This window comes from Danio aesculapii, chromosome 13 (assembly GCF_903798145.1).
Source record: "Danio aesculapii chromosome 13, fDanAes4.1, whole genome shotgun sequence".
In the NCBI taxonomy this organism is placed as follows: domain Eukaryota; kingdom Metazoa; phylum Chordata; class Actinopteri; order Cypriniformes; family Danionidae; genus Danio; species Danio aesculapii.
In genome coordinates, this window is record NC_079447.1 from 31,125,956 (window position 1) to 31,149,857 (window position 23,902).

The 23,902-nt window shown below is 37.3% G+C and overlaps 1 protein-coding gene across 3 annotated transcripts in view; it reads right to left on the reverse strand.

Moving 5' to 3' along the window:
• The window catches only part of zswim8 (zinc finger, SWIM-type containing 8), a 62,280-nt gene that overhangs the window by 22,611 nt on the left and 15,767 nt on the right, over positions 1-23,902 (reverse strand). For all 3 annotated transcript variants that reach the window (XM_056471524.1, XM_056471523.1, XM_056471525.1), the window contains exons 4-17: positions 22,845-23,017; positions 17,238-17,345; positions 14,120-14,201; positions 13,887-14,007; positions 13,585-13,786; positions 12,446-12,621; positions 9,863-11,066; positions 7,608-7,739; positions 7,337-7,516; positions 5,862-6,045; positions 5,652-5,750; positions 5,419-5,543; positions 3,213-3,498; positions 2,932-3,084 (exon numbers count right to left, since the gene is read on the reverse strand). In XM_056471524.1, the coding sequence (XP_056327499.1) occupies positions 2,932-3,084; positions 3,213-3,498; positions 5,419-5,543; positions 5,652-5,750; positions 5,862-6,045; positions 7,337-7,516; positions 7,608-7,739; positions 9,863-11,066; positions 12,446-12,621; positions 13,585-13,786; positions 13,887-14,007; positions 14,120-14,201; positions 17,238-17,345; positions 22,845-23,017 (3,225 nt within the window). The remainder of the gene's footprint in view (positions 1-2,931; positions 3,085-3,212; positions 3,499-5,418; positions 5,544-5,651; positions 5,751-5,861; positions 6,046-7,336; positions 7,517-7,607; positions 7,740-9,862; positions 11,067-12,445; positions 12,622-13,584; positions 13,787-13,886; positions 14,008-14,119; positions 14,202-17,237; positions 17,346-22,844; positions 23,018-23,902) is intronic.

The window sequence follows — 23,902 nt, forward strand, 5'->3', positions numbered from 1 at the left end:
GACTATACCTTACTCACTCTCACTCTGTTGTATGAACACAATAATTGCACGAGTAGCAATGCAATATGGCTGTAAATCAGTACTGCAATGATTTACTGTGGCCTCGCTTGTGCACCTCAGCAGTACTGATAAACAGCTGTATCGCAGTGCTACTTTTGTTATGCTGCTCTCGTATGTAGGGATGCACCGATACCAGTATCGGGTGGATACTTGGTAAAATACTCGTACTAGTATCGGACATGAAAGGCCAATACCACGCACCGATACCACTCAACAGTAATTCAGTACATGGATGTGATTTTTTTTGCCTACCTGACCTCAATGTTCTAATGCAGGGGTCACCAATCTCGGTCCTGGAGGGCCGGTGTCCCTGCAGGGTTTAGCTCCAACTTGCCTCAACACACCTGCCTGGATGTTTCAAGTATAACTAGTAATACCTTGATTAGCTTGTTCAGGTGTGTTTGATTAGGGTTGGAGCTTAAATCTGCAGGACACCGGACCTCCAGGAACAAGTTTGGTGACCCCTGTTCTAATGTATAAATTAGCCTAATGTATTATATATTAATAGCTTAGTCCTTATAAACAATCCGTTTTACATTATTAACAAATATATAGGCTACTGAAGAGTAAACCGAATATGCAATATGATCATTGCATAATGATCACAGCTAAACAAGCTAGCACTCATTTTATTAATAAACTATAAATAAAAAATGTAAGAAATTTTAAGTAATGGAACATAATGTAAAAATCTAAAGACTACAGGCTAAATAAAAGCTTCTCATCAGAGCTGAACATCACTGCCGTCACCGCGCGCGTGTCAGTTTACAGCTTCTGTAAAGATCAGATAGCCTATACAGATCACACAATCTCAATAAACACCATGTAATGTATAAATATTTCGATAAGTATTGTTAATGAAATATTTATAATGATATGATCTTGCTTTTGGTTATATGCTGGCTTTGAGCTCTTTAAGCGCGCTCTTTCTCTCTCTCAGCAGCCGGCAGTTGACATGCGCTGCATAAGGGCGCTATACACACACTACACAGCATACACTGGCAAGATAACAACTCCACAGGACCAGTTTTATTTGTCACTTGTTCCTTTTTTAAAATGCCATTTATTTTTAAAAATCTCTCAAGTTATGGCTATCGGGTAACAATCTCCCTCAGAGATATTGGAGTTCAATAACGTGGTGCGCAGTAACCAACACCACCCTGTAAGTTTACACACTGCGTAGACTATAGGCCTACAGCTCTGGTGTGTTATGAATTGCATGTTTTAAATGACAGCGAGACATGCTACATTTAGTTTTTATTGTAAAATATACATTATAACCCAGTACATAGTAAAATAATAATTTTTGAATGGCTTGCCCATTGGCAGCGTATAACCGTTAAGCTTAATTAGGCTGAGCATATTTTTATTAATATTAAAAAACAATAATACAAACTAGCCACCCTTTTTTTCCGTTTCTGTATCAATTGAAAAATGCAATGACTTGTTTATTTTGGTTTTCATTTGATTAGAATAAACATAATTATTAGGTGACACAACTTTACAACATTGGCTCTGATTGCGTTTATACAGATATCTTACGAATAGACTTTTTGGCTCAAAGACATTAATGCCTGTTAATTTCAGTGCTGTATTTTGATAGATTTCGCAAAGGCTTCAGCTATTCTTACTGTCAGCTGGTCCCAGCCTCAGTTTTGTGACTTGACTTGTGTGGTGTTTATATGTATCGATGTCTGGATGACAGCGAGAGAGAGATGAGATCAGACCTCAGATTCGATGGCCGCATGTCACTTTTGCACTTTGCTGCAATTTTTAAATTTTTTCATTCGATTAAAAGCCGAAATATTGTCAGACAGACGAAGCAACTTTCGGTTTTTGAAGAGGGTGGCTTCAGTGATAAAAGACGCACACACACAGGAGACACTCTTGTAGGCTTATTCATTATTGCTTTTTTAACATTAAACGCATAATAACCAAGTGCAAAATAGAAGAGCTGAACTTCGGAAAAAGTGATTACTGCGGTTGCTGCGATGGTTGCTTGTTTCTCTGCAGTTGGCTTGTCAGGGCTAAATCACTTTTGTTTTAATAAAAAATACGATTATTTATTATTAAACATTGTGAGATGATGGTCGCGTTATTTTCAAAATAAGAGTATGCTTTGCATATTTATGGCTATTGATCTTATCAACCCATGACCCACCCATAGTGCACAACAGGGTTTTATGCCTTCCCAATAAGCAATGCCAATAAAGTAACTCCATAAGGTAACTTACACTGCACACACTTTGTTTAATGTGTGAAGTCGTGGACGCATGCAAACGCAAGGATAACTAGTCCTTTAAATGTCCATGCTTAATCATTAATAGATGAGCTCTGGATGTGCTGGGTTATCAACAATGTGTGTATATTTTTGGCTTGAAACAGCCCTCTGTTTAAAGATTTTTGTGCTCATCCTTGCTACAGGTAAAAAATGAAAAACAAAAAACGAAAAAAAAAAATTAATTGAAACCAAATCTATGAAGTATCGGTCTCTGTACTTTGTATCGGCGAGTACACAAACTAAAATACTCATATCGGTTTGTAAAAAAGTGGTATCGGTGCATCCCTACTAGTATGTAATTTACCAATTATTCTAATAAGCTGATTTGTTGTTAATTATCATTTATTGTTTTATAAATAAATAGCATAATAAAATTAAATTAAATAACATTTAGAATAAAATGTTTGATCTATAAAAATGTTTTATATCTGTTGTGGGATAAACTGGAATTGAAGCTGTCGGCCTAAATGCCATGCATCAGTACTGAATTAAATATTAATTGTTCCTTTTTTGGCAAAATTTCCAAATGTAGCAATATACTAAATAACTATATAAAATGAGGTAAATGAGTGAATTCTGCTCTCTCTTACCAGTGTGTTTCTTTTTCTGCCGTACAGGTGACCCCCAGCAGCGGGTGCCATATGCCCCACGGCCCCCCAGTGCCAGACGACTAGGCACAGTGCCCTCGGGTTTGAACGGTGCAGCTTCACTCTGCTGATCACAAGAGGTTGACTGCGCACCTTCTGCCAAAACAAAAGTATGAGGAATAAAATAAGAATTTAATCTTGCCTAATACAATCTTCATAAGGACACAATATTTCTCTCTGAAACAGAACTGTCTACCCATAACAGATTGGTGGATATTGCTCACCTTGATCTCTGTTATCAGAGATCCCCTCTCCTGAGGCTGTGCTCTGAACACCACTAGCTAAACCTCCCTGCTGGCCCGCAGCTCCCCCGCTGGTCATGCCCTGCACAGCGGCTGATGATGCTGAAGTTGTGTGCTTCGACGCTCCCCCAGTGGCCCCGCTGGCACCGTGGGTGGCATGTTTGGAAGGGCTCTTCTGGCTGCTGGTGGCCGGTTTGCTAGAGTAAAACGAGCTCAGAGTCTGTGGCTTATGGGTCTGGCTCTCACGGTCAAGCAGCTTGTCCAGAATCTACACAAGAATCAAATGAGACAATAATTTAAACAAGGTATCATGGCTTGTGTTTCATCCAAGCGGCAACCTCACGCTCTCCTTCGTGAAGCTAACATGGAAGTAACTGAAAAATCGAAATTCCGCTAATCCTGGCTTCATAATAGAGCAAATTTCTAATGACCCCAATGTTAAAAAGGCCAACTTTACAGCAGAAAAAAAGGTTTACAGCCTGGTACAAAAACGATTTTGATGTATATAGCTAACATTACCCTTCATGGCAACTGTGAGGTTTTTATTAAGTTATATTAAGTCTGCATAATTAAGCACGTGGCCACTTGAGTGACAGCTAGGTCTTGCTGGTCAGGTCACTTCAGCTGATTAGCTGCTGAACTTAGCATGTACATCTTATTTTTGTTTTGTTTTATGTAGCTTTACATAGCCAGTTGCCTTTTGGAATTATTTCCTACAATTATCAAATAATATAGCATGCTGTGTGCACTTGTGTTCACAAACCATTTAAGTGGCCTTCATTTCCTAGGTGAGTTAAATTATATACTTGTATACCATCTCTATATATGTATTTGTTTTATTTAAGATAATCTATCATTTAAAATTTTCTTTAGAACTTGAATGCACTCCAGAATCTGACAGATTGATTTGCTGTAGGCTATAGAACAGTCATCTGAAACATCATCCAGTGTTATGCCTGGATTTCATAAATAACTTTGCATTGAATCGCACAGAATATATTTGAAGTATTTGGAAGTAATTCGCCTTTTCCAACTGTAGAAAACATCATAGGAACAATGCTTAGTGGCTCAATGTATTACAGTGAAAGACTAAACACTTTATTGATACAGTATATAACCAAGCCAATGTGTTCAGAACACAAACGAACCGCGGGTAATAAAGTATTAAGCATTCTACCAAAGATACGCCTGTCTAAGCAAAATGCTAGCAGGCATCTGTAGCTCTGCTCACGCTCCGCCTCTTTGCCCTGTTTTGGTAATGACTCGCAAACAAAATGGCGACAGTTGGCCACGCCTATTTGTAGCTTCAATTGTTCTCTTCATAAAACTATGGGCGACGTCATGGATACTATGGTTACCATATCTTTTACAGTCTATGGTTTCATTTCAATGAAATTTGAGCGGATAGATACATTTTTGGAAGCATATTTATGTTATGTACACTACTTTTCAAACTTTAGGGTATATATTGAATAATTTTTAAGTTCCCTATTTTTAAGTTTAGGCTGATATCAAATGTTTTTTCTTGATCACAAAGTCATCATATTAGAACATTTTCTGAAGGATTGCTTGCAGTAACATGCTACAATAGAAAAAAAAAATGCATCCTTAAGCATAACTTATTTAAATAATTCAATCTCAGACTTTTAAATTTACAGTATACCTTCAATATCACTAGAGAGATTGAAGAGAAATAAATGTATATAGTAACCAACCTAATAATATATTAGCATAACTTTGCATTAATACTTGCAAATAAGGTCTATCAATTGTGAAAGATCCCCCACATCCTGCAAGATCTCTTTTTATTCAACCTAACTGTCTCGTTTCAAATAAAGTCTATTAGTTTTGTGGGCAGTTCATGCATAAAAATGCATGTATTTATGCATGTACATTTGTATAGGTATGTATATGTACAGATGCTAAGTTGTATGTACATTTAAATGTTGTGTCCTGAGTTTAATGAGTGTCCTGAGTTTTATGCTCAACTTTTAAAAATCATTATTATTATTATTATTATTATTTTAATAAAGTAAATGCAGCCTTGGTGAGCAAAAAGAATGTTAAAGAAAATCTAACAGACCTCAAAAGTTTTATACTACAGAGTACATTTCAGTTTGTTCCTCATAACTCAGAAGACTCTACATTATTGTAATGTACAATAGATGAATCGCTCTACAAATCTTGCCTTTTTAAGCTTGCTTTGGTCATCTTTATAGGTGATCATCAGGGCTAAAGCCAGGTCTCCTTTCTCTCTCCGTGTGCCTTCACATAACAGAGGATGCTCTGCCTCGCTGACTGTTGTCTTCATACCTGAAAAAGGGATAGGCAATTGAAAAACAGACAGAAAGAAAATTTCTTCCATAACAGATATTAGTAATGGTTGGTTTTGTGTTTTTTTCCACATAAATTAACTCTTACCAAGAGCTGCTACAGCTGCCTCAAAACCCAGCTCCTCATCGCCAGGCATTTCATTGTTTCGGTTCCGGCTTGGAGGCCGAGAACCCGTGGGAGAGACCACTGCAAAAGGCAAATGGAAAAAAACACAAATATGAAAAATGAGCACTGGGATTCTGGGGCTTTAAAGAGCATTTTTAAAAGGGGAAATAAAAGGTAGATGTGTGACTTTACCAGGGGTGCAAAGCACGTCAAATATGAAGCTTGCCAGCATGAGGGGAAGAACGGGACGATAGTCGCAGAAGTTTCCATCACGGAGCTGTTCTGCTCGGTCCCTTATGGAAGTCATTTCTACAATGCCCAGAGGAATCTTCTTCAGTAGAGCCACTACCTCTGACTCCTGATATGCAAGCTTCACCTAACACAAAACAACAGCACATCAGTGTTTTTGGGATTACACGCACTGTTTGAAATTCATCATCATTTTGTGAAACGACAAAGACATAACAAAACGTTTGTTAAAATTTGGAAGCCCTTTTTTTCTTATGTTAAAACTCTCCAGCTGGATCGAGACTGATCACCCTTACTAGCTCTTGACAATTACAATACATCAGTTTGAAATCTTTCATTACTTGAATTGTAACATTGAGATTGTTGCATAAATGTAGACATCTGCCCCGCATTTAGTTAATTGGGTTTTTATGTTATTTTATTATTATTTTTATGTATTATAATTTTTTGTTTATAAATTATTATTGTTATTATTATTATGATTATAAGGGTTGTTTGATATGTTTGTAAAATGTAAAAACGTTAAATAAATCATAAATAAAAAGAGAAATACACCATCAAAACATGTTAACTTTGCAGTTGTGTCAACAAAATACTGTAAATCACGATAGTTATGAGTAGCCATATGGCAGATATATACTAAGCGTTTATTAAATAAAAACATAAATACTATGCGCTTAAAAAAACATTTTATAAATTGGTTAAAAACAAAATACAACTTTATAAAAGATTATTTAAATGTAAAAGTTTTTCTTGATCCAAAAATACATCTTAAAAAGTGTGCCTCAGTGTTTTTCAGAGTATTGACAACTCAAGTACTGACATTTTATAAATTATAAGTAACAGAAACACGTGTTCAAGCAATTTTCTAATCTACAGGGTTCATGCACGTTTACTACTAAAATTCCAAGACTTTTCCAGGATATTCAAGAATTTTTTTATGGCCTAGTGTTTCATGTAATGTGAGATACGTGGTAAACAATTAGAAAAAAAATGCACTGTCAAATTTATTACAGCATACCATAAAACAATCCATTTAGTTTAAGCTTTTTTTTATATCCATGTCGAATATATTTAGATAATGCTTACACAGCACTAATAGTGTGAGTACAGGTTTTTCGCCAAGAACAAAAAAATAGGAGTAGACAAATATTCAAGTATATATATATATATATGAAAGACAATTTTCAATTATACATATTTGTTAAACTAATTTCCAAGACTTTTCCAAAACTTTGTGGGTTTTTCTGTTTTTCCAAAACTTTTCCAGGCCTGGAAAACGCCTTATCAAATTTTTAATGACTTTTTCAGGTTTTCTACCACCGTATAAACCCAAAATCTAACACAATTTAATGAAATATGTCTATATAAACTACATCACATATCCCCAGATTGGACTACTGTAATGTCAGCTTTACCTCCAGGGCTTTAGTAGAAGCTGGCGGCCTCTGCAGCTCCAGAGAGAACATTCCGGTGTTGAAGGCCAGGTTATGGAGCTCCAGCCTTTCACTCAATACTGTCAGCAGGAAGGCTACTTTAGACAGGGTGTTTGTGGCCACCTGTGTCTGTTTAGTGGTCGACACCTTACTCTTTTTACCCTAGAGAAAACAAGAAAGATTCATTTTCAAAGGTGAGCAGGGGTAATCGCTTTAACCTCCGGGGAAGAAGTGTAAAAGCATGTTTCAGTACCTTTGTCTGTGGCTGCTCCACCTTCAGATCAGGAGGGTTAGCCAGCAGATCTCGAGCAAGATCAACAGCCAGTCGACATGCTTCATTACTGTAGCCGTGAGCATAGAGCGCCTCTGCACAAGCAAACAGAACCTGCAACATACCATTAGACCATTTTAAATCATTTGAAATTGAGGACAAGTACATCAAAATTACTTTTTGGTTTATGAAAAATTTAATTGGTTTTTAATAAAAGGAAAAAAGTGGTCCAAAAATTAGAATAAATATAATAACTTTGGTCAAATGTCTTGTAGCTTTTTTTTTCATAATATTGAGATTTTTCATTATATTTAGACTTCTGCGTAGAATATATCTGGAAGGTCCGGTGTAGCCCTAACACAGTCACATACCCTCATACGCACCTCTCAAAATATTTTAATATTAAGCTGGTATAGCTGTAATGAGTGTAGGCAGGGCCAAGACCCATGGAAGCATAGCGAAGTTGGTTGCGCGAGTGTTTAACAAGTCTCGAGTCCCATAAAGGAGCTTGAGTTCAATACTTTTGTTTATATTTTATTTTATGATTAAAATTGTTTAATGTTTGCTGGTAACTTCCTTGAAAGACTGCGAGATAGAAGTTTGAACTATTGTTATAGTAGCATCACACACATATCTGGTATAAAATCAAAACACCAGCAAATAAACACAACAACGGAGCATAGAAACCCCACTGCCTACTACTGTTTCGGAAGGATTATTGCAGAGCAACACTTACAGAACACATTATAAATGCTCACAACAGCCTTGGTACACTTGTATTTTACAAAAGGGGTTCGCACCACTTTTGTTTAAAAAAATAAATAAATAAAAAAATCTGTCCACATGAAAATGCAAAAACGCACTGTGATGCATGTTAAGAGCCAACAGGCAGCAATAATGGCACTTTTATGCTGGGTTTACACCAAACAGGGAATTAAGTATTTGCATAAGTAAATTGTATACAAATCAATGCAAATATGCAATGTGTTTGCAGCAAATGTGTAGAATTTTGTCTCATTTTAGTCTTCTACATTTAGTGAGAACGCAGTCGTGTTGGCCAATCAGAAAGAAGAAAACAGCACACACGCTAACGTCATGAGGTGAAAACTCCAGCTGTAGTGTCCACATCAGAGTTTTGGAAAAATTGGAAGGAGTTTTCAGAAAGTGTTGGTTTTAGTCTCCTTACACCGTGTTTTCATGTGAACAAACCATGTAGAAAAAAATAGCCGTTTTGAAAATATTTATGTTCATGTGGACAGGACCTAAACCAGGAGTGACCAACCCTGTTCCTGGAGATCTACCTTCCTGCAGATTTCAAGCTGCGTCCCAAATGGCACACTATCCACTTATGCACTCTCACACTCAACACCACAGTATATGTATGCAGTGTTGTCCCAAATGGAACACTAATGTGTTTTTACTAACTGGAAATTCAAACCGTTTCCCAGATGACGTTTGCCAAATTAGTGAAATAAATGACCCCTAAATAATACGTGACATGAGTATAAGCGCATTCAACGTCGGGAAGTATTATAATCACTCTCCAAAATAAGTAAAGTGATCCAACATGAGCGCCTGATAGCTCCGCCCCTTCCGTTACGTGAGCAAAACAGTGGCTGTTGAGTGCGTAAAGTGTCCAACAACCAACACTTCTTTTTAAGGGTTAAATAAGTGCATCATCCGGGTAACTAGTGCACTTATTATTTTTTAAAGTCTTTAGTGTGAATGCACTACTTGCACTATATACTACAAAATGGTGTAAAATAGTGCATAAGTATGCTATTTGGGACGCACCTACAGTTTCAACCCATATCAAACACACCTGCCAGTAATCTTCAAGTGCTGTTGAGGTCCTAATTAATAGGTTCAGGTGTGTTTGATCAGGGTTGGAGCTGAACTCAGCAGGAAGGTAGATCTCCAGGAACAAGGTTGAGCACCCCTGCACTAAAACTATAATCCAAACAGATAAATAATGAATAAATAATAGATAAATTAACAAAATACACAAAAATAGATTAAATTAAAAAAAAAATTACATAATTTTTTTTTTAAATAACAAAAATACTTAAACCAGTTGCATCTACCCCTCATAAATTTAAGTTCTTAATGAGTCATTAGGTTATTAGAAGCATACATTTAGATTTTCCAGTGTTCATTTTGCACCCTACTTTGACACAAAAATCTCACTTTATGGAGAGAAAAAAAAAAAAAAAAAAAAGAAAAAAAAAAACATTCACCTCCATCCTGCCCTCCTGCTCCAGAGGTTTAATCCCAGCAAAGATGTCTGGCTCTTCCTCATGATTGCTGTCTGCAACACCTCTTTCCGCTCCCTCTTCTGAAGCAGCACTGAGGTAATACGCTTGATAGTCATCTTCACCCACAGCATCTGCACCTGCTGCAGCTTCAGCCACCTGTGGCCCAGGGGCGCCTGAAGCCCCGGCTCCATCTCCCTCTTCGTGGCCACGCTGAGCCTTACTGGGAAGCGAATCAGAAGGCCCAGCATCATCTATAACATCCTCATCTCCTCCATTCTCATCCAGGTCTGCCTCTACTTCCACCTCTTTCTCCATAGCTGCCACTACCGGGGTTGCAATGGAACTCTCCTTTGAAAAGCAGGCATGGGCATCAGCAGCATGGGGCACACGTTTAGTCTCGAAGGCACGCTCTTTTGAATTACCGCTGTACTTGAGTGGCTCCCGGAGCAGCGTGCTCGGTGAGGGCAACATCTCAGGAGGAGGAGGAAGAAAATCAAAGGTGTTGCAGGCCTCTGCTCCGAGTGCCATGCTGGAGCCATCATCCAGATTCAGTTCTGCCATGTCAGGCTCTAAAGAGCTGTCTTCACTGCTGGTTCGCCGCTTAGCACTGGGATGCTTACCGCTGACGCCACTCGAACTTCCACATGAGCCCTTGCTGCTTTGTGTTAACTTGGCTTTAGTACCAGCTGATGGGGAAGAGTTAGTGGTCTTATACATGCTTTTACCTCCATCCTGAAGTGAGAGAGGAACTCTGCCGCCTAGACAAACCAGCACACTCCCACTGTTCACATTCGGCACTTTCCTCTTGCTCACAATGGTCTCCTTGGGGCGCACGGCCACCTCCTGCTGGGGAAGATGGGAGTTGCTCCGTGATTTGTGCTCCGAGGAATTGCCTTCTGATGTCCCACTGCGAGCTCCTTCTCCTGCTTCGCTGCTGGTTCCGGCTTTCAAGCCCCGCTGCTGCTGCATGGCCCTGGCCCAACAAAACGAGACGTTTTTCTTATCTGCGTTGCAATATGTGATGCCAGGTAAAGGGTACGCCACTTCCCAATTGAAGTAGCAACACTCCACAGCTGGTTTGAAGCCTTGAAAGAGTTTGTCCAGTGATTTGCGGTGCTGCCCCCGTTTCACAATCTCGATCACCTTCAGGTGCCACTGCTTTAGCTGGGCAGCAAGTTCCAAACGCCTGAGGAGTCACAAATAGAAGAGTAAAGAACATTATTTTACTTGAGAGATAGCAAATACAGCAACAAATCCTTCAGCTGAGCTATTCAAAACTAGTGCTGAGTATGATTTAGAACAGGTATTTTCAACGTTGCTTAAACTTTAAGAGTTTAGATTCAACTTTGGTCAATCACACCTGCCTGCAACTTTAACAATAATCCTAAATACCTTGATAAGCTTTTCTTGTGTTTGATTAGGGCTGGAGCTCAACTCCGCATGAAAGTGGATTTAGAGGAACAGAGCTGAGAATCCCCGTTTTAAATCTAAGTCACAAACACCACTAGTTCTTTAAATGTTCAAGAAACCCTTGAGTACTATTTTTTTAATTAACAGATATGTGTTGAGCATCAATTAAGACAACGTTAGCACCTGTCAGCTTTAATTGTGGGGGAAAATGGATAATGTTGAGCTTTTGTCAGCTAATTAAATTACCGGGTTTTAATTAAATTAAATTTTGGGGTGGGGGGGGGGGGGTGTCACAATCTGTGACGTAGCACTGATCTGCCTGTCCAGTGATGACGTGTTGGTTACTCATTCTCAATATTCATAGCATAGTTTTCTTATCCTATGAGAAGAGCCTACTTCTTAATTATTCATGACTGTACGTGCTTTACGAAGGCAAGGCAGACCTGCCAAGCTGCGAGACAGCGTCTGTGCACGGTACGGAGTATTTAGCCGCTCCTGATGAACAGGCCCGATTCAGCAAAGCTGTTGGTTTGCAGCAAGCATTTTTATCAGGAGAGCTGTACGAGAATTGGAGAATGGCGAATTTTTTCTTTTATCAATTGAGTTCGTTGCCATTCAAACACATCACCTTTATCCATGCTGCTGTGTTCGCCTATGTTTAAAATCCTCCAGATTACCAGCAGGGTTAATGATTGAAATAGATAGAGACCTGCTTCATTGCTCCACTGTGTCTACATGCAGACCCGGGGATTCAGGAGGAGAGAAGTCCTCCTCATTTAAAGTTTTATATAAACATGATTATCTTTATAATTATATAAATTATATAATATATATTATAAATAAATATATTATATTGATTATGAGTGTATGAAATTCTGAATATCATATGTAGCAGGCATTAAATTACGTACTGTTTATTTCTTTTCATTTTAACTTTGTGAACTATAAAATCATGGGTCTCCTCATGCTTTGTCTCATTTTGTTGTTCGCTCCCCTTTTTTTTCCCCTGCTCTGCCTGCCACACCCACTCCTCCCTCTGCTCACAGTGCTCCACACCCACCATGAAGCATTTTTTGAAAAAATTCTGAGGTCGACTTAAACTGAAAGGGGGGGGGGGGTTCATGCCCCTTTGGCCAGGTGTTTTAATTTGCTCACCTCTGTGGACTCATGGTTGGGTCTAACACTGCCAGCCTCCACAAGACAACCATTTCATCACACATACTAGCGCATGCATGTGCTGCAACCTCTGTCTGCCCATTACTGCGACCCGTGTGCCCACTGGCACTGCTGTGAGAGGCTGATGTTCTTACACTATACCACCAACCAATAATCTGGAGAAAGAACAGACAAAAGTACACAATGAGGACTCTAATGAACAGAGAAAACAGAAGTCAGTGTAGTATAAAACATTAAAATGTTTTATGTTAAATGCTGATACTATAATTTCTTTACTTTACGATAGATGTGGGGAAAATCCAAATATCATTCCCTTATAGTGTCCCCATTGAATATTTAACAACGTTTTAAGATAATTAAATAATTCTGCAAAATACATACGTGTGTGTGTGCGTGTGTACATACATACATACGTGTGTGTGTGTGTGTGTGTGTGTATATATATATATATATATATATATATATATATATATATATATATACATACAATATATACAAGTGCACAAACTAAATATTACAATTTATAATGCAACATTTAAGGTGCCGACAAGACATTTGACTGTAAACATATTGGTAACGCTTTATTTCACAGTCCTGTTTCACATAGACATACCATTTAGTTATTATAGTCATTACATAAACTGGGTAATGACCAGGTGCTATCCTAAACCGTAAATGGATAGTTCACCCAAAAATTTCCTCACCATTTATTTACACTCAAGTGGATCGAAACATTTCTGATATCCTTTTATTCTATCTGTTAAGCAAAAAACAACATTTCCTGAATTTTTTGGGGAAAAAAGCCGCCATTGACATCCATAGTAAGAACAAAAAATACAGGTACTATGGGAATCACTGGCTGTTTTTTTCCAACATTCTTTAGTATATCTTCCTTTATGTTCACCAGATTGTTTGGAACAAGTAGAGTACGAGTAGATAATGATAATTACTATTAATAGGTGAACTATCCCTTTAACTTATCCAGCTACCTTGTATATATATTGTAAGGTTAAGCGGACATACTCTAAAATAAAGTGCCTCAGTGCAAGCATAAATGTGACAAGTGTTTGCATCAGAATAAATGAATGAATGAAGTGTTGCTGAGTCAGAAATGGTACCTGTTCGTGGGTGAGACACTGTTCGGTGAGGATCTCTAACAGAGGTGCAGCGTTACTGTCTCGCCTCTTAAACATCTCTCTGACGATGGACAAAAGATTCCAGATGCCCTCTGGCTCTCTGCCTCGCAGGGGCCTCAGCAGACAAGCCCATTCAGCAGCTGCCGGAGGCTCAGTGGACGACAGGTACATGGAGTTCACATCACTGAAAACAACAAGAGACCGAAGGAACAGTTAGTTCTGTCTGTTGTCCTTCTAACATATAGGTGTGTATATAGATAGCTAGCTCCTACTGTGATATTTACCTAAACACAACAGGTGAAGGACCACAGAATTTGTGCAGGGTTTTCTTTATGTTGTCACTGAGGGTGGACTCATCTAAATACCAGGTGCTCTGGTCAGAGGCTGAAGGGCCAGCAGTAGGATCTGTTCAATCAATCGTCAGGAAAAAACAAAAAGGAAGTACATGGTATGCATAGTTTCACAAAGAATGGGAAAATAGACATCTATTAATTGCGGTTTGTAGGTCAGTACATACCTGGGGCTCCACACACGGTGTTAATAGCGGTAGACTGGGAGGAAAGAAGCTCATCCAAAAGACGCTGAGCAGTCGGCAAGATCTAATCCAACGCATCAAAAATAAGGCCAGAAATTAAAACAGAATTAGAGACTGTAAATCATCTTATAAAAGGTTTTGTTTTGAGATTTATGTTATGAATTGATTTTTATTATTGTTCATGTTAAATTGAAAAAATATATAAACACACGCACACACACACACACACACACACACACACACACACACACACACACACACACACACACACACACACACACACACACACACACACACACACACACACACATCATTAAATCACAGATATCTTACTACATTGAATCATTAAATTAAAATAAGCAATAATGTACACTACTGGTCAAAAGTTTGGGGTCAGTTTTTTTTTTTTAAGAAAATTATTCTGTTCATCAAGGTAGCATTTATTAAAAAGTAAAAAAAAAAGTTAAATTGTTAAATATTTGTTAAACATTTTAATAACTGCTTTCTTATTGCATATAGTTTCAAATGAAAGTATTACTTCCAGTCATTATTGCTTTTATTACTTACATTATTAATAGCAATAATAATAATAATAATAATAATAATAATAATAATAATAATAATAACAACAACAACAACAACAACAATAAATATAGCTGCAAGCAGCAATTATCGGGGCCAAGCAGCCCAGCAGCCACATTATAAACAATCACAGCAACAAGCTACAGAGGAACTGGAAAATGTTTGGCAGCATGGTCTAATTTGGTGGAAATTGGGCTAACAATCTATGGAGAGTTCAAAACAACAGAATTTTAAACGGTAACACTTTAAAATAACTACACACTATGAATCATTTCATTACTATGAATCATAAGCATTAGCAAATAGTTAATTCCTTATCTGTAAAAGATTAACTCTACATTAATAGATGTTAGTAAGCAGTTTATAACAGCAGCTACAAATCATGCATTCTTGACTTATAAGCACATTTATAATCTGTTTAATAACTGTATTTTCATAATTTGTTACTGATTAATTTATTACCAAAATATTGCATTATTTACAAACCATTTGCATTTAAGAGTAGTTGGTGGCTTTTAGAATCATTCAGAACGAGTTAGTAAAGGATTAATAAACTATTAAAATCAACATTTATATATTTTATTATTCAGGCATATACGCTAATAGTTACTTTGCATGCTAATAAATGCTTTATTACTCAGCTTCATCCCGTTTTGCAACCTAATCTAAACTATTTATGCTTTATAAATAGCTAATAAATGACAATTAAAGGCTTAGTATTAAATGAACAATATATGTTTGCAATCCTATCTAAAAAAAATAAAATTACTGTAAACTTTAAACATTGCCGAATAACAGGAGTGTCAAAATACAAGTTGAAATAAATACAATAAATAAAATTGGATAAAACAACAACAATATAATAATTTAACAATATATTACGATACAACCTTTCAAAGTTATTTAGCGACGTTTAAACTGTACAGTAATTTTATTTTAGATAAGATCGCAAAGATTTACTTTTCATTGGAGACAGTTTAATTTGTGTATCTTCAAATGAATAGAAATGAGTAAAGTCTTTTTTTTTCTTTTTTCCTGTTTAGAATATAACTGAGCAATTAATTATAGTCATTTATAAGGGATTTATAAAGCATAAATAGTCCTCACTAGATCAGGTCACAAAGCTGGATGAAGTTGACTTAAAGCATTTATTAACATACACATTAACTATTATTATATGTCTGAATAATAAGATATATAAATGTTCATTTGAATATTAATCATTTACTTGCACATTTTGAAATGATCTTAAAATAGCACCAGCTATTCTTAAATAACTAGTTTGTAAGTAATGCAATACTTTATTAAGTAATGAAAAAATAATCATTAACAAAGTATGAAAATACAATCATTAAGTACATTATAAATGTGTTTATAAGTCAAGAATACAGCATTTGTAGCTGTATTTATAAACTGCTTACTAACATCTGTTAATGTAGAATTAATTCTTTACAAATAATGAATTCACTATTTGATAATGCTTAATAAATGGTTCATAGTGTGTAGTTATTATAAAGTGTTACATACTGTAGATCTTTTGATTCAATTTTGGTGAAAATCGGACAAATGGCCTAGGACGACTTCGTTCAAACAGGTTTTACAAAAGATTCAAAATAGCGGGAAAAAAAATGTAAATGACGGGAAATGACGTCATAGGGTGCATTTAAATTGGCTTGAAAAACATTTTGATTGTAGTCCATTTAGTTCAAAAGTTATAAACATAGACATAAGTGAAACTTTGGACAAGTGGTGGCGCTAGAGATTGATTTAGAGAGTCCAAATTTGTTTCGGTTGAAGATCAGACTGTCCTCTTTCAGTGTGCCAAAGTTTGCGCAAATGCCCCAAATGGTTCATAGGGCTGCCATAGACTCCCAGAGCGGAAGAAGCCGGAAAAATAATAAGAACCAGAACAGAAACAATATTAGTATATTATAATAATATTAGAGTGATTTCTGAAAGGTCATGTGACTCTGAAGGCTAGAGTACCGAAGCTGAAAATTCATCATTAAAATCACTAAAGTAAATTATTAAATTAAATGATAAACTACTTTTGAAAAGTTATTTTGGAATGCAATAGCATTTTATAAGTTTATAATTAGTACTGTATTTTTAATTAAATTAATGCAGCCTTGATGAGCAAAAGCTAATTTTAAAACATTTAAAAATCCTACTGACCCCAAACTTTTGACCGGTAGTGTGTATATTAAAGTTATGACAACATTGCCCATGTATGTAAAATATTAGAATTTAGCACTCAGATACAGGTTACTGTTAACCTTTTCTTATTACACCAATTATTTACAGAACCAAACCCAAGACATGACCACAGAACCGTGATATAAACCAAACTGTGTGATATCTGAGCAGCAACACCCTAATAAGGACAATGAGGCCACGATGTGCACTTCATCACTGCTATCAAGAGCTGTGCAAAGATGCTTTAGACCAAAGAGAAGCTATATGCAGCAACAAACCCATCTCACAATTTAGAAGAACAAATAAATAATTCATGCCTCACCTGCTGTGGAAGTTCACTGATGAGGTATTGTGCAAACTTCTGGAGTTGATCCCGTTGTAATCTGGACAGGGACTCAGACACAGGTGCTCGAAGACAGACGGCAGAAGCCTATAGCCAAACACACACCAAAAATCAGATATTTGAAGTTGACACTGTAGAACTGAAAACAAACTTCACTGGTTTAACTCCTATTCACTAGTGCAAACTAAACCGGGAGCAGGCTGCTCATTAGCAAACACTCTGTGCATTTCTAATGTGTCTGGGGGCTTTGATGCCTTCAGGTGGCTGTCCCAGTGTGCAGTCACCTGGTCTCCACCACGGGCAGAAAACCCCTCATTTGCAAATGGCCCATGCATAATATATGAGCTCCAGATACACATGCTTTGAGCCGATCAGAGCTAATTCTCTCTTTAGCGCATAGTGAGAATGCAGAGTGTCCTGTGGGGGCTGCGCTGTGCGCTACTGGAGTGAACCGTGTTGGCTGTGTCTGAGAGATGGAGGTTGGGAACAGAGGAGGAAAGATGAAGGACAGAGCTGGAGAACTGCACTGAGGAAGATGGAAACGTTTGAGATTCCTGGACAACACCCATAAAAAGCAGAGTGATTAGAGATTAGCCACGTGGCTCTGAGAGAGACTTCCATATCAGATTGATTCATCTGCAGATATTTTACACTTAGTAGCTGCATTTCTACTGTTGTGCCTAAAGCAATCAAGTCAGTGTGTGTCTGGGCCAGTTGCATTTCCATAGTAATTTTCTGGGCCTTATTTGGGCATTGTGAACGTTTCTACGGGGCCAACAGCCAGGCTTTTTCAAATAGCCAAATACCTTGGGCCAAGGAGAAAGGCTAAGATTCAACACAGGTCCACAAAAAGTGGTGGAGAAACCACTCGAGAGACTATGCCATGAATGTGTGTGTGTGTATGTGTGTGTATGCATGCATATATATATATATATATATATATATAGGTCACTTTATTAGGTACACCTGTCGAACTGCTCGTTAATGCAAATTTATAATTAGCCAATGACATAGCAGCAACACAATGCATTTAGGCATATAGACTTAGCATCAGAATGTGGAAGAAGGCTGATTTAAGTAACTCTGAACGTGGCATGTTGGTGTATATGTGGTGTATTGGAGTGTTGGAGTATTTCAAAAACTGCTGATCAACTGGGATTTTCACACACAACCATCCTTAGGGTTTACAGAGAATGGTCTGAAAGAGAAAAGAGGCAGTTCTGTGGGCACAAAGCCATTTTGATGTCAGAGGTCAGAGGAGATTAGCCAGACTGGTTCAAGCTGATAAAAAGGCAACAGTAACTCAAATAATCACTCATTACAACCAAGGTATGCAGAAGAGCATCTCTGAACGTGCAACACACTGAACGTTAGGGCGGATGGGCTACAGCAGGAGAAGACCACACTGGGTGCCACTCCTGTCAGCTAAGAACTGAAAACTGAGGCTACAATTCACACAGGCTCACCAAAATTGGACAATAGAAGACTGAAAAAAAAACATTGCCTGGTCTGATGAGTCTCGATTTTTATTTGTCGCAACGTTCGGATGGTAGGGTCAGAATTTGGTGTCAACACCATGAAAGCGTGGATCCATCCTGCCTTGTATTAACGGTTCAGGTTGCTGGTGGTGGTGTAATGGAGTGGGGGATATTTTCTTGGCACACTTTGGGCCCATTAGGACCAATTGGGCATCATGTCAATGTCACAGCCTACCTGAGTATTGTTGCTGACCTTGTCCATCCCTTTATGACCACACTGACCCACCTTCTGATGGCTACTTCCAGCAGGATAACGTGCCATGTCATAAAGCGCAAATCATCTCAGACTGGTTTCTTGAACATAATGAGTTCACTGTACTCAAATGGCCTTAACAGTCACCAGTTCTCAATCCAGTAGAGAACCTTTGGGACGTGGTGGAACGAGAGATTTGCATCATTGATGTGCAGCCAATAAATCTGCTGCAACTGTGTGATGCTATCATGTCAATGTGGAACAAAATCACTGAGAAATATTTTTAGTGCCTTGTTGAGTCTATGCCACGGAGGATTAAGGCAGTTCTGAAGGCAAAAGGGGGTTGAACTCAGTACTAGTAAGGTGTACGTAACAAAGTGGCCAGTGAGTGTAGCTTTATCAGTTAATACTGTACAGAAACATGTAATTGAGAGGTGTTCTTATTGTGGAGTTTCCATGCTGCACTGAGAGCAATTGGCCCTAAATTATTGTTCAAGCTCAGGGGGTATTGGCTAAGGCCAGCCCAATTTAAGCCTTGGCTTGCACTGGCCAGATAGTGGACAAATCAGTTAAAAAAAAAAAAAAGCAATAAAACTCAAGCATTTTCAAATTATGTTTGCCATAAAGTTGTGGTCATATGTTCATACACACCTTGCAGAATCTGCAAAATGTTAAACTTAACAAAGAGGCATCATCAACATGTCAAACTAATATCAAAATGCGTATATTGCACTTTCCAGAATAAACCATTTCCCATAGCAGATGTTTACATCTACTCCACACGAAAGATTAATTAAAAAAAATTACAGTTAAAAAAAATTAACCCATGCTTGATTCCTAATACCTTACTTTGTGTCGTCATCTGTATATTTACTATCTGTTTTTATGGTTTCTGATAGTTCTTTGTCCTGAACACTTAAATTCAATTATTTTTATCATCATCATCATCATCATCATTATTATTATTATTAATATTATTATTATTATTATTATTATTATTGCAGATTCTGTAAGGTTCTGTGAAGCAAACTTTTTTCTAAACATAACTGGATGGTTGCAATATTATTCGAGGGGCTAAATATTTTTATTATTAAAACTACAATTTAGAAATAATTTAGTTGGCCTCTGCAATCGATCAACTCATTGATTGAACGTTTTAATGGCTTCCTGTACCTTAAATATAAGCGCAGTACATGTCACCCAAACACACCCATATAGACTACAAAACCACATTTAGTATAACCATTGTTTTAGGTAATGCAATACTATACATATGTGCTATAAACTCTTGCTATATTTGACAATACACACAAACAGAAAATGTGAAAAGAGCTGCAAAAAAAATTGCACTGTTATTAAAACTGGCTAAAGGTAATTCTGGCAAAGGTCAGCCCTGCAATTACCCTGGTTTTTACAATTCCAAACCAATTTGTGGGACAATTTTTTGTTCATTTGGTCACAATTAAAATATTTTCAATAAAAGTTAGAACATTTTAAATGCAAGTTGCAACCAGCATAATTAGGTTGCAACTGATGCACCACATAAACCACACAAGCCCACTCAAATAGTTAAAGGGCACAGAAAAGATAAAGAATGAGAGGTCTAAAGACTGACATGCACATAACCTCTCTAGCTACTAAATACATGCAGTTCAAAAATATGTCATAATCCAGTGGCATCAATTTCTGTTTGAATTCAGTGTCAGGTAACTTTCATGTCAAGTTTCACTAAAGCTTTAGAAAAGGTCTGCAGCAATGCATCACACTTTGTGACAATCTTGAGTAGGTGGGCTAAATGTCAAGCCTGAAGTATTTGAACTTCAGGCTGTGATGTTAAGAAACGATAACTAATCTCCTCAGACACTGCCACCAAAACGCAAAGCAGCGATTGAAGAGATACTACAGCAAGAGATCAACATTTAAGTGTCAATGATTTACTGAAATTCCTGTGCAGCTGATAAAAGTCTCAAGCATAGCATAAGATAATGTATATTCAACTCGCAATAGCAGAATCAATACTGGAGCTGTTTGCAATTATATGCCTGCACAATGGTGATTGGTGTATTAAGAGAATACATTGTCAAAGCTGCATGCCAAGTGGCCGTTTATGATAAGACAAGTCTCAGGTTGCAAACACTTCCTAATAGAGTCCTATTCACCTCATTCTTTCCTTTTCCAAATTTACTACATTATTTCTAGCATCATTTCCAAGAAACCAAACAGAAGATTTGTATATTATTCATGACCAGACCATACAAGAATGTTTATGTAAATCAGTTTGGAATGGACAGGAATGCACAATGATCACTGGTGCATTAAAATAATACATCCTCAAGGCTAAGATACAAGACAAAAAGCCTACAGATATGAGCAAGTGTCATGTTGCAATTGCAAACATTTCCTAATAGAGTCTAATTCTCCCCATTCACAAATTTACAACGTCATTTACAAAGGAATGCTGTGGATTTCCACCATCGTTTATGAAAAACCAAACAGGAGAGTCGTGTGTTTATTATTTATGACCAAACCAAGCCATGCAAGAAAGTATATGCAAAATAAGTTTGTAATAATTTCCCCTAGCAGCAGCAAACACAAGACAAAGCCCACATGCAAATGCTAAACGCCACCCACGGCCCGGGCCGCCGGGTCTATCTGACTGTGGCAGGGCCTCCTACAGGGGGGTGGGATATCACAGCAGAGCAGATCCTTGCCTCCACCCTCCTGACTCCACAGGGAGGCATCAAACCTAATCAAAAGCTTCTCAGTGCTCTCACGCCCACGGTCAACTCTACACAGATAGAAACCCAGAGACACATCGGTGAAATCTTCCCCAGATACGTCCATCTCAACCAGGCCATTGTGCATATAAAAATTCTGGTTTATATGCTGTTTTTGAGACACAATGAAAACTGCTGCTTTAAGTAGTTGGCTTCTATTAATGTGTTAATTTTTTTTATCTTAAGAGACAGTCTTCAACTACGCTGGAAATGGATTTGTGCTGTTAATCAACTGGCACAAAGATATTATTTTCTATTTAAAGCTCTACATTTTAGTTGACAAAATTCCAGACTGTTTAATTTTTATAAAAACAACAAAAAAATTATAAAAAATTACAAAAAAAATAAAAAATAAAAAATAAATAAATAAAAATCACAATTAAAACACAAAATGAAATGGTGTAAATGAACAAACATCAAGAATCTGATGCTGATTGATAATATTATTCTTCAACTAATAATCAGTTTTAATTTCATTGATAATTTGTCATTTTTTCCCTGTCGTAAATAATTTTATTAAAACTTTTCCACAATGGACATCCAGCGTTCTCCAGCCTCCGGCACCTAGACTGCAGCTCTAGGCAAAAAGTTTGGCCAGAGAATAAATGGTCCTGCCTATCTGAGCCTGGTTTCTCTGTAGTTTTTTCTTTCACTTTCGTCAATTGGTGAAGTTTGTTCTCCACCAGTATCGCCACTGGCTTGCTTGGTTTGGGACTGGTTTGCACATCGATGGATTTGCCCTTCAGTGTTTGGACTTTCAGCAGTGAAATTTAAACCACAATGAACTGAACTAAACTGAACTTCAACTCTGAAAACTGGACTGATAGTTTCTATGTGTGCTTTGACACAATCTACATTGTAAAAGCGCTATAGAAATAAACATGAATTGAATCAAATTTGTATTAAACAACAAAATCTGACAAAAACTTCTTGATATTTGTGCAATACGTTTTGTCATTTAATACAAAGCAGTTAATGAAAGTCTCACGCATGCACAAAAAACAGCTTTGTTCTGTGTTGCAAAATAAGGTGAACTCAACGATTCCATAACCAGAAGTCAGTATGTGAATCTCCTTACATTGTGAATCCTGAAGAGGCAGAGGGCCACGACATGGGCACACCATTTGGCTCCTGCTCCACAGGTACAGCTGCAGGAAGTGATGCGGCAGCGGTCAAACATTACAGCCACATTGTAGGCTCCTTTTGATTGGCCGGCCTGAGGCGACACTACTGTGGCACTGAGGTGGAAACCTGTTTCAGAGAACAAAACAAACATGTCAGAGCTAAAGACTCAAATTCCTCACAATCTGGACAAAATGTTCTAGTTACTGTGGAGTTCATGATTGCTAAACACTATTTACTATGAAAACACTGTTTAATTAGGTCAAAAGGCCTTTTGTTTTACCTTTTTGCTCATTATGTAAAAGCAATAAAATAAAGATTCCACAAAGTTCACAGAACTGTGCAATGAATTTAATTTATTGTTGCTTCTAATGATAATGAAAATATAATATAAAGGTTAAATGATGATTGTACAGTCTAATTGTATAACTGTGTACTAAAGCAATTAACTAGATGACCCGACAAGATTGCCACAGACCATTTAAACATTCCTTTAAAAATAAGATTTTTGAAGTTGGCTTGAATGGATGATTCAATGAATAATAAAGACATCTTTCATAAATGAGATTCCAAAACATTGATTCTTCCAATCTCTTGTATATAATTCAATGGCATGTGTTTTTAACAATTTACTTGTCACAACCTCTAGTCTCTAGTAAAAACTGAATTTTAGTGGTCGCCAGAAAACCAGCATGCCGTGGAGCCAATTTCTTCATCATATCAGTTACCATCTATACAGACCACATCCATCTCATCTTCATTAATAAAATGCACCATTCCAATCAGCTACTAATGAGATGGTCTTGTTTGTCCAAGCATTTTAACTTGTAGCTGGCAAAACTAATTTTTTTTGCCAATTTGTTGTCTTGCATTGTTAAATAGTGTTTGTTTTTGGACTATCATTCACCATCTGGGGAGGTGTTATGTGCACCTCATGTAAACCCAAGCCAAGAGTTAGATTTTTTTGCCTTTCTATTATCTTACCGGTTTAGCTGAGGAGGGAAAATGCAGGTG